At 41.0% G+C, this 12,137-nt stretch overlaps 1 protein-coding gene across 1 annotated transcript; it reads left to right on the forward strand.

The window, feature by feature from the left end:
- The first annotated feature begins 1,452 nt into the window (after positions 1-1,452).
- GJA1 (gap junction protein alpha 1) lies at positions 1,453-10,706 on the forward strand. Its single transcript, XM_065632236.1, has 2 exons — positions 1,453-1,690; positions 7,660-10,706. The coding sequence occupies exon 2, from the start codon at positions 7,676-7,678 to the stop codon at positions 8,819-8,821; it is 1,146 nt and encodes a 381-aa protein (XP_065488308.1). The 5' UTR covers positions 1,453-1,690; positions 7,660-7,675; the 3' UTR covers positions 8,822-10,706.
- The last annotated feature ends 1,431 nt before the right edge of the window (positions 10,707-12,137 follow it).

Genomic DNA, 12,137 nt, shown 5'->3' on the forward strand with positions numbered 1-12,137 from the left:
TACACTTGTAGTGTACTAGCTCTTTTTCTCAAACAGGAGGCAGTGTGGTCTGCTACAAACAGCTCCAGAGCTGGAACCAGGACCGTGTGTTTGTTTCCCAGCTTCAAAGCTCCCTGCTGAGTATCTTTTTACAAAGATCTTGTCCTAGATCTCTTCTCCGGAGAGTTCTTGGTGAAAAGCAGTAGGTAAGGGCTGTGAAAAACAAGCAGCAATTTCTAAGTTGTGTTGTAGAGTTTAGCATCCATTATTTCAAGAAGAAACTGTAAAGAGGACCTTTATTTGGGAACCTCTCAATGACCATTACTGGACTTCTCCCCTCCTTTATAGCCCTTGAAGAGCATAAAAGTTCTCATCCATGATACTGAGCCCAGAAATAGCTCATGAGAATAACTTTAATTGAAACCCAAATGAGCCTGGTACAACTCAAAATGTGAAACTTCACTGAGAACTATCTAACTATGAATGCTTCAAGAGAAGCTCTTAAGCAGTCCCACAGAGGAGCTAATAACCCATGACATGAACAGGTATAAAACCAATTCCTACCGCAGTTTGGACTCCATGTGTAAGGAGCTTATCACGGGCAGAGAAAGAAATTAATCTCTGTTCTATAGAAAAGGCATTTTTCAAGGGGCGTTTAACCAGAGACTGGTCAGGAGCAAAGTCAAACTAGTTTCATTCTAATCAAATAGATCGGTTTTAGAGCTTTTATTCTGTAAAATGTGCTCAAAATTTATCAGGAACATTTCTTCTCACTATTGAAGACTGATTCTCTGTACTATGCCATATTTCCTGAAGTTTCCTGGAAAGAGTTTCCTGGAATGTGAGATCATTTCTTCGTTTCTCCCATGGGATGTACACAGGCGCACACACACACGAATAATAATAAAAAAATATGTGATGTGTATCTCCTGTAGAAACAATCGCGCTGCTCCTGGTGTGTACTTTCATGTGTGCACGTAAAGGAAATAGACCTAAGTAAGCAGAGCTGTGTTCCCAACAAAAAGTAGCACGGGCTGGAGAGGGTTTCCTCTCCAACGTGGTGGTGAGGAGGGACTGGAGGCAGCAGCTAGGCGGTCCAGCCCCAGCATCCAGGAGGTTCAGGCTGGTTACCCATTAAGCCCTTTCACGCGTTTTCCCCTTCCCCTATAGTGGAACTCCCGGTGCACACCAGAGAGCTGAAGTTGTTTCATCTGTCCCGGGCAAGCCCAGATCCGGATAAAGTGCCACCCAGGTGCCCTCAGTGACGCGGGGGGTGCGGGGTAGCTGCTGACTGCCCCGATATTTGTTTTGTTACATCAGCAGGAGTGGACTTTCACGCCTTCGCTCTCCCCTTTTCCGCGGGCTGTTTTTTGCTGTGCCTTCAGTTCTTTCCCTCCTCCCCCACCTTCCTCCTCTCCATTTGCAGCGCGCCCCTCCTCCTGGGCTGCCACCCCTCCTTCTCCCCTCCTCCTCACAGTCAGAGCCTTGAAAACTTGTTAAAAGCTCTCCCAGTGTTCCAACTTAGAAAAAACTTTTACGAGGTATCAGCACTTTTCTTTCATTAGTGGGGAAGGAAGGATGAAAAATACAAAACAGGAGTAGACTTTTAAAGTTTAAATAGACAGGTCTGAGTGCCTGAACGTGCTCTTCCATTTTACTTTTAGCCCTCCAAAGAAGTATTCTGATCCAGTTTCACTGCTGATCAGCAAGGGTAAGTTGAAAGTTTTCCTTTTTCATCTTTTTGTGTATCACTTTTTCTGAAAACACTTTTCACGCAAAGAATTTTGTGTTATTGCGCTGATGGTTGATCTTGTTTAAAAACATACATCTATAAAAGTATAAGTTCTCTTAAAGTGCTCAATTCAAATTTGTAGGAATTCTGTGCTTTCTTTTGTCATATTTCTATACATTACTTCAACTATCGCACATTTACAACTTCCAACCTTGCTCTACTGAGGGAGAAACTGCGGTGAAGTGGTAACTGCAGGGCTGACTTGCAGACTTGTTGCTGGTGTTTGGGTGAAATCGCTCCTCTGTACTGGTTCAGCCCAAATGAGCTCTTTTAAAGAAAAAATCGAGGTGCACTTCAGTCTCCTCTGTTGTACCGACATTGCATCAGAAGTTACTCACAGGGAGACCTTGTCCTGAGTTTGTCCCATTTCTGCCCCACACATTTTGCTTTCATATGGAAATCCTGATGGATGCCTAATAGTTTGTGCAGAGCAAGGTTCTTAATTAGGTGCTTTGTTAAATGCTGCAGCTACTGAAGCAGTGACTTTCACGTGGTCTTCCTGATAAGTTTTCCCCTTTTCTTTTAAAATAGATGTGATAAAATCCAGACGTGGGCTATGGATTTTTAACCTGGTTTGTATATAGTTACTCTGTTTTAGCAACCTCGGTGAGGGATTTTAGGGAAGGAATGTGAGATATCATGATATGCCTTACCACGTTGGCAATGTCTGTGAAAGTCTTGGGTGGATATAAATGAAAGTTGTCTAGGAAGAACTGTTCAAGAATATCTGCAATATGTGTCATAATCCTAGTATGACACATTCCCTTTATATTACCTTGAAGGCTTAAATACCAAAATGCAGAGGAAAAAAATGATTGAGCAGCATCTCTTGGAGAACTAAAAGCTTTTACATTGCAAGACTTGGAGTCATTCCTTATAGCAATTGTTGCCTACTGCTTGCCAGTAGTTAAAGAGCAACACGAGGAGGCAGGAAAAAGCCTTCAGCTGAAAGACGAAGCACAGAGTCTATCTTATCAAGTAACACGTTCTCCTCTTAAACAAGAATATTGTGTGCTTACATGTGTCCTCACATTTTGCCTTGAGATAACCAGCAACCCTTGTGAAGTGGCATATTTCGTCTGAGAAATTAATGTTGATCTTATATGTGAGATTTATGATGAAAAGCCCTGGTAACAGCGCCAAAAAATGGGCTACAGACCCCTTGTGCCTGACTTCTGTGTGTGTGTGTGCGCACACAGGGAGCAAGTTGGAGAACTTGCGTGAAGCTTTCATCCTGCCATTTTTAACATCTGGACAGCACACTACACTGCAGAATTTAAGCCTCTAGTCTTTGGGATGTTTACTGAAGTGTTTCCTTCAGAAACTTCAAAGCCAAACACTGGCACTGACCTGTGATACCTAACAAGCATACAAATGGGAGAGGAGCGAGCAGCAAGCTGAATTCAGGAGAGGGAAGGAAGGGACACAGGGGGTTTGATTTGTGACATAAATCTGAATGCGCACACAGCAGCACAAACAGATTCAACACTGTGAAGTTATCTCAGCTCTCATATTATGCAAGCCTGAAAGATTAATTTTATTTGTTGTCTCTGAAATGAACGTTGGTTTAGGCTAAGGATTCCTGTGGGCAATAAGGAAGGTTAGATGACATTGAGCAATGTATCTGTTTCATCAGACACTTTGCTCTCTTTCACCCTGTCTCTGGTATCTCCTCCCCATGTTACCCACTGAATTTATCTCACATAGGGGCAGCTGGTATGTTGCTTATGCCACACGTATGTTTTAGAAATCCAGATTTCAAAATCTGCAAGCAGGAGCATCAGGGGGCCCGAGGCCCCCTCAGGGAATTCAGTGTTTCTTCTCGTAATTCCAAAGTGAGTCAGGAGAGGGATGGATCCAGGCATTAACAAAGAGGGTAGACCTGACTCATACAACTAGAGAATGTCTAACAAAGTGCTTATGGTTGCTTTGGGTCCTTTTGCAGCTACGCTTTAGAATTAAATTAGTTGGAAAGGGTACAACGCAGGAGGGTCAAAGGCTATGGGGTAGATCCACTAGTGGCTGACCACCAGCAATACTACCAGACAATGAAAAAAGTGTACAGTTGTGACACTTCTAAATTCTAGTTACTGCAACCATTTAGTGTGTAATCTTTGTCCCGTGGATGAAATGAACTGAAGCTCATTTGCAGACCTACAAATTAACTATACCTTTCCAGGGGAATGTCTGGAAGATATTTGATGATTTTTGTAAGATTTCAGAAAACTAGTCTTCCCTATTCCTACTCATGCAAACCCCATCAGTTGTACATCTCAGCTGTTTTCTCTGCAATGCTGGTTGCTTTTGGGGACTACTCAAGCTGATTGATGTTCAAGGTCCAGAATCTTTTGTTGGTTATTTATGTGTGTGTGAGTACACAGAAAAGGGCAGGAAAGGTAGGAAACCCAAAACTTTGGCCTGTCCCAACTGCTTCAGATGCAAAATTCCATTTTAGATCCCACTCTGACCCTTACTGCTCTCCATCCACTAGTATGTGACCCGCTAACACTGTAGTCAGACCTGGGCATGTTACCACAGCACTGAGTTTGCATTATTCTTCCTGGAAAATATGAACCAGGTGACATGATGAATGCCGTCCACAAAAAATAGTTCTAGAATTTCTTAATTGTGGCTTACAAATCAAATTTCTTATGTATGCGGTCATCTAAAACTCATGCTGATGAATGCTGTCTTATCTCCTGCTGCTCTGTGGCTTTTTTTCCTGTCTTTACCCACACACAGTAGGACCTGGAAGAAATCCATCTTTTAAAGCATTTACCAGGCCAGCATTAGTCTGTCTCAGAAGAAGGTTATAATCTTGTAAAGTAATAATCAGTAAGAACTCATGAAACACACGTACTCATCATCAGCCCTATCCTTAAATTCCTGAAGGGCTGAAATTGTACGAATCAGTCAGGTCAACCTGTGTCAATCAGTAGACCCATTTAAAGGTGTTTGGAAGTGTTAAAAGAAGTCCAGAATGCTGAAGAACTATTTTTAAAGGTTATCTTCCATCCATTTTGAACTATTTACAAAGCTAGATTACTTAAATAACTGTTTGATACAAAACCTCTTTTTATACCTAGTAAACAGATATTGTAATCCATTAATAAAAATCGTATTTCAGTGTCCCGAAAGTAAACAAGATAGATCTGACGAATGAATTTTCTCTACAACAAATCAAAGTACTGTGTTTCGTAAAGCAATAGAATCCACTTAAGCAAAGGAATTATATATTTGTGCCACCACAAGGTTATCTGATTAACAGCACAATGTTTTGGATTGATGTGGGGTTTTCTATCACTGGCAAAGGCTAGTGTGTAACCGATCTCTTTAAAAAAGTTGCTTTTCAAAACTACATATGAGTAATTCAAGCATGGAATGTTTCCTCCTGGAGTTTATATTGCCAGGGGACATAAATGAAACACAGCAAGTTTGCATACTGAAGCAAATTAAAAAATAGGTAGTAAATTCTCAAAATATTGCAGGTGTGGGATTAACTAGGTCAAAACTGAAGTAAATCACATCACATTAACGGACCAGAGTGCGTGTAATTAAAAAACAAACAGCACATAACTGCCTAGAAATAACAGGTCCTCTGTTTTCTTAATCAAACTTTCAATCTGAAATAACATTTAGACAGTAAAAAATACGTGGAGTCTGAGGAAAGTCTGTTAATGCCGTAGTTTCAAATCATCGGAAAGCTGACTAATTAAATCAAGAAGCTGTTACTTGAAAAAGGCTCCTTCTGTCCACTTCCACTTCTAGGACGTGGAGTAAGTAGCTTGCTTTTAAAACAAACTTCACGTGTTGTATAGTTACGGGCTGTTCTCTGTTTTAACAATCCCAGCCTGAGGAGGAACGTGGTCACATTTCATTCCAGCCTTTCCAGAGACCTCTTTGCTCGTGTGCCCGACTCCTTCCCTGCCACCTCCAGCCCATAAAGACAAGCTCGCTTTTCCTGGGAAGGATGAAAGCTGGGGATGGCTGAAGGGATGTGTCAGAGATAAACACGCTGGGTACTCCTCCTCCCAGCAGAGGCTTCCAGACTTAAAAGTCTGAAGTAGGCCTAATCCTTTGATGGGGCTTTGCTCACGTGAACAATTAATTGCATGAGGAAGGGTCTGCACGCGGTGGTAGGTGAACTTCAGAGCAAGCTGACTAAGCGGACTCAGGAAATGGCCCTGGGATATTTTGCAGGGGTTCAAAGATAATTGAGATCTCGGAGCTATCGGAGCGAGTATTTTAAACAGTTGTCTCCCTTTATTCTCTCAGACTCTTTCCGATGGCAGGAACGGCGTGTTTTTATTTGGCATCTATTGTTATGATTGAGTTTGCCAGGTTTATAATCTTGTGTTTCCAGTGACTCACTGCTTCTTGAAAGAAAATCTCTGTGGTGCTAAAATTTCCCGTTTTATGAATTAGCCAAAAAGGACTTTTTCTATAAATGACCTTCACTATGGAATATATCCATGATGCGATGGGGAGGAAATCATTCGGACGTTATCAAAACTATTAATACCAGGAAGGGATTACTCAGCATGCACGGAACAAATATCTATACCTAACAGCATCTACTTTAAAAGGGAAACTTCGTGATTATTTTTCCTTTTAAGTGCCCAATTTCACATGCTCGTTCATGTGGGGCAAGTTAAAAAGCAAGTTCTTGTGTAGATTGGATTACCATTCTCCGGTTGATAAAAATCCTGTGGTGCACTTTGCTTTTCCTAGGAATCGAGAACATCAAGTAAACCATTTCATATCTTTTATGTCATCCTGTGTATTTCCAGATATCCGTGAGGAGCTGCCTGTGTCCCAGAAGTGCACACTTTAAAGCTCAAGTCAAGAGACAATTTAAACTTCCAGTGTTCAACACTTTGAATGCAAACTGCGTGCCAGGAGTTGCCTTAAAATCAGAAAGAGCTCATTTACCTTTTTTTCTTGCTAAATCTTTTTTCCTTTCAAAACAAAGCAAAGGAATTTAAATAGAAAAAGAGGCAAATACAAAGCAGAAACTAGAATAAATTAAGCAAGCCACAGATAAACAGGAATCCACTTCATCTAATATGGTAACATGAGCTTAGCTGTGCTTCATGTATTTACTATTTTGGGTTCCTTCATGAAAGTATAGGTAATTAATTCAAACTTCGATCTTCGTGCTGCAAATACTAATGCATAAACTTTACTTAGAGAGCAAGTTTTTCTGAGGCCGAGGATAGTATAAACTTGACATGATTAGGAATGATAATCTTAGATGTATTACACATAATGTAGTGATATCCAAGAGCTCAGTTTAATGTTGCTGTAGGAAAAATAGCACGCGTTTTGCAATGATAAAATTTTAGGTATCCAACCTTAACATTAACTTAGTATAACCATTTGCTTTCTTATTCTCTTAAAGAGTGAACATAAAAATTACCGTGAATGATCCAGACAGAGAGAAACCTTTCATTTATTCCTAGCATATTGAGGCAGTGCCACTACGTACTTCCACACCCTGCTTCAGCCGTGTGTCACAGCTCTTTTCAGCCTGAGGCAGGTGTAGATCATTGAACTGAGGCTGCCACTGCCAAGAAAGCTGAGGCAGCCACAGGGGCAACTAAGGGTTTGTCATGGACTTCGTGAAAACTGGAGTGAAATTTGAAACCTCTTTTTTCATTGAGCTCTGAGGCATTATATGTTACTTTCTCTTTTCAGTTTCCCTGACTTCTTACTCCACCTGCAGACTAACTAAATCTCTGGTTTCTCTTCAGATTGTGTAAAACGCATGAATTAGAACAAAGCTGACATCACTGCTCTGTTAGCACTGATCTGTGATTCAGTGTATCAAAGGTATCAAATCTCTGTCCTAACCATTGCTATTTTTTTTTCTTTGTGTCTTTCTTTAGCCAGCATCCTGTGAAGATGGGTGATTGGAGTGCCTTGGGAAAACTTCTTGACAAAGTTCAAGCCTATTCTACTGCAGGAGGGAAAGTGTGGCTGTCTGTCCTCTTCATTTTCCGAATCTTGCTGTTGGGGACAGCGGTTGAATCTGCTTGGGGAGATGAACAGTCTGCTTTCCGGTGCAATACTCAGCAGCCTGGTTGCGAGAACGTCTGCTATGACAAGTCCTTCCCCATCTCCCATGTGCGCTTCTGGGTTCTGCAGATCATATTTGTGTCTGTACCTACCCTTTTGTACCTGGCACATGTGTTCTATGTAATGAGGAAAGAAGAGAAGCTGAACAAAAGAGAAGAAGAGCTCAAGGTGGTCCAAAATGATGGTGTGAATGTGGATATGCACCTCAAGCAAATAGAAATTAAGAAATTCAAGTATGGGATCGAAGAGCATGGCAAAGTGAAGATGCGTGGGGGACTGCTCCGCACTTACATCATCAGCATCCTGTTTAAATCTGTCTTCGAGGTGGCTTTCTTGCTGATACAGTGGTACATTTATGGGTTTAGCCTGAATGCCATCTACACCTGTGAGAGAGATCCATGCCCGCACAGAGTAGACTGTTTCCTCTCCCGTCCAACTGAGAAAACCATCTTCATCCTCTTCATGCTGGTTGTGTCCTTGGTGTCTCTTGCCTTGAACATCATTGAGCTTTTCTACGTGTTCTTCAAGGGTGTCAAGGATCGTGTGAAAGGGAAAACAGACCCCTACTCCCACAGCGGTGCCATGAGCCCTTCCAAGGACTGTGGATCCCCCAAATATGCTTATTACAATGGCTGCTCCTCACCGACCGCCCCCTTGTCTCCCATGTCTCCCCCAGGGTACAAGCTCGTCACTGGAGACAGGAACAATTCCTCCTGTCGTAACTACAATAAGCAAGCCAGCGAGCAAAACTGGGCCAACTACAGCGCGGAGCAGAACAGAATGGGGCAGGCTGGCAGCACCATCTCCAACTCGCACGCCCAGCCCTTCGACTTCTCTGATGAGCACCAGAACACTAAAAAAATGGCGTCGGGACATGAGCTGCAACCCCTCACCATTGTGGACCAGAGGCCTCCCAGCAGAGCCAGCAGCCGAGCCAGCAGCAGGCCTCGACCTGACGACCTGGAGATCTAAGCCTCTAGCTGCAGTACTTGCTCAACTATGAAACGACGTGCATTGGAAGATGCAGTCAGTGCTGATCTTGTTCCAGTGGAGGTGGTACTTAACAGTCTCAAGCAGGAGATTTTAACAATCATAAAAACAAACAAACAAGCGAACAAACTTTTAAAATGCTTGCTGTTCTTTGGGGGGGATGTGGGGTTGGTGTGGGGTGGTACAGTACACATTGGTATTTAATGTAGCTGGTTTAAAGAATTTAAATACTAAAAAAAAAAAGAGAAAAAAAAAGGAAAAAGGTAGTCAGTACTAAGGTAGGGGGTTGTTTTTCTAGAAAGGCTGTAAATATCTGAGTGTATGTGTGTGCTATCATGTTTGTTTCTAAAGAATCTTCTTTAATACTAAAACCCAATAATAACTGAACTCACATTTGTCAGGGTGAAGTGCTGCCTGAAGATGAAAACATTTTTCCTATTCAACCAGCAAAAAAGGCCAGGATTGCCTCTGATCATTTCCCTGTCAAGAACATTCCATTCTTAGAAAGTGCACTTTGAAGGTAAACTTTCCTACGTGGTCCTCCAGGTTGTCGAAAGGCTCCTGTGAGGACAATCTACAGCCTTTGAATCATTCAGCTGATATTTCAGACATGGCCCACCAAGAAATACTTTGGTCACCTGCTTTTCCAGCCCTTCTTGCAGGTAGATTTTGTGATGTGCGTAAGTGGGGTGACTCCACACTTGTAGAACCGGCAACCACACTCTCTTGCCCACAGAGATATTTGTGTCCTGCTGCTCACATACAGTCTAATTAGCATCACGTAAAATGCAGTTTGCTGCCATTAGCAGATTTAAGCATTAAGACGGGCAAGCAACTGCCTTTAGTGAATTTTGTCACACCTTTGTGTGTATTAAGGATGTACATTTGTGTATGGAGGTAGAGGTAAAGGTATATACAAAACACCCTCAGAGGCATACGTTGAGAAATAAATGAACACGGATTACTTGCAGTTGACACTTTCTCATGGATGTTGTGAAGATGTGGGCCACTATGGTGTTTACATTCTCTGATTCCTTCAATGCAAGTGAAGCACATGTCATTATATTTTTTTTTAATTCTATAGAATATTTTCCATGTATCCTAAATGGATGCTTTTTTAAAAAATAAAAAATTAAAAAGGGCCTAGTCCTGGATGTCTTGCTCTGGAAAATCTCTCTTTTATGTCAGTGAGAGTTTTGCCTGAACGAAGGCTACAGGATCACGCCCAAGATGTAGCGAACCATGTTCTTGCTGGCATGAATGATTTTCTTTTGTAGAAGGTAGGGGTGGAAAAGACCCATTAGGTCATCTAGCCAATCTCCCTCATAGGTAATAATGATGCTTGAATGATAGAAGATGTAGTACTGTAAGCAAGCTTTAGTCTCTTATGTGAGAAACTTAGAAGAAATGCTTTGTGCTGGATTAATAATAAAATATGCCTACATGACTTTTGCAGTAACTGGTATTTTTCTTGTTCTAAATATTCACATTTACTGAACTGTAATGTCCACTCTGAGTTTGACAGGTCTTTCTAGATGGCTCTAGCAACTTTAGTGTTTACACTGAGATTTTGTTTGAAATGCAAGTGAAGTTGAAAGGATTTTTAAAGAGTACAATTCTCGCTAATTTATTTGAAATTTATGCTAAAGAAATCTACCAGTTTCTTCAAATGCAAAGCCTCTTAGCTGAAGTCACCAATTGACCAAGGAAATACATAGCTTGGTTTCATTTTGCAGCAACACGATAAATGTTTTCATGTAATACATTATATTAATTTGTTTGACATTCCATGTTAAACTACTGTTGTGTTCAACTTCATTGCATGTATGCAACCATAGTCTGTCAGATCATGTTGTCTGGAGAACATTAGTCAATAAAGTTTTAATTTAGTATAAATATATTTTCTAATTGTCTTTTACTGTTTTATGTGTCCATATATACCCTTTGTTTCAGTCTTATAATCTGAACTTCTTTCTTCCCTCTTCATTTTTCCCCAGTCACTTTACATTTTAGCAGTACTCTTGATTTAATCCATCTGGATTTGCTTTGAACTGAAATTTCACAGGACCAGATTCAGATACCCTCACAACACTGGAAAAACAAGCATCATGTGTGCCACTCCTGGAACAAAGTGAAGCTCAGCGTGAACTACTGTAATTCAAATCTCGCCATGAGCCTCAGAAAATAGATATTTATTTGCAAGCTATTATAGAAAAGATAGCATAACATAAATTTTTCAAGCAGTTTTTATGTACAACCTAGATTCAGCATTATGAAATCATTGCCTCTAGTTTACATTACCTCATGCAATCAGATTGCTTGACTGATAGTTTCAATTTCTGGAATGAAATCCTCCTTCCTTCAGCGTCAATGGGAGAAAGGTACTGATTTTGATAAGGCTGGGATTTCACATACTGTCTACTGCTTTACCATTTAGGTCCCTGTCACTAATGGAGACATACAGTGCTTGGCTTTGCAGCATTGTCCTCTAACTGAAAGGTGGTTCAACTAATTTTTTTATTTGAAAAATCAAAATATAATAGTCATGCAGTTATTATACAGCTTTCTGCAAATTTGCTTGTCACTTTAAGTCCAAATTCTTCTCCTGCCTATTAGTAAAGAAGGGGAAAAATAAGCAAGACAGTTGTAGTGGATTTACAGCCCTGAGATATACTACACAAGCACCAGCACAAGGAATGACTCCTTGTGCTATTCTTTAAATAATAACTATGAGTCATATTTAAGCTGGCTTGGTCTAGTTCTTCTGTACAAAGGGAAGGGCATTCCAAGCATTTTGTGATGATAATGCCCTTGGAAAGGTGGATACAACAACATCCAGAGAAGGGTTCACCCTGAGACAAAATCTAGTGTCTCCTAGACTCCTGATTGCCAGGTACCTCCCAAGTTAAGGACTCAGCTCTTTGGGGCATCTTGGGTAACTGATATAAATTAGTGCTTCAGCACCAACGCTCTCTGAGTGACTTTTTCATGGTAGTGTAGGGTAAAGACATTCCATGGGCCATTTCTCCCACCTAGATTTATTTCTGTGGAGTGTATTTCTTACATACTTCAAAGTCATCACAGGGACAAAATTTTGTGTGCAATTCATCAAATTCCTTGTACGTTTTCTCCCAGTGTGTCTCTGCAGCAGCAGCTACACTGTCTGTAGCTCCTCCTGTAGAAGGATATGTTAGATATTGAATTCACACTGGAAAAGATATTGTAAAAATATACGTCTCTGAAGGTAATTAAAACAAAAGCAGGGTTACAAACAAAACAGCAAGAAAACCCAAATCCA

This window comes from Caloenas nicobarica, chromosome 3 (assembly GCF_036013445.1).
Source record: "Caloenas nicobarica isolate bCalNic1 chromosome 3, bCalNic1.hap1, whole genome shotgun sequence".
NCBI lineage: Eukaryota > Metazoa > Chordata > Aves > Columbiformes > Columbidae > Caloenas > Caloenas nicobarica.

Coding starts and splice junctions, on each gene's coding strand:
- GJA1 (XM_065632236.1), top strand. CDS start 7,676: ATGGGTGATTGGAGTGCCTTGGGAAAACTTCTTGACAAAGTTCAAGCC.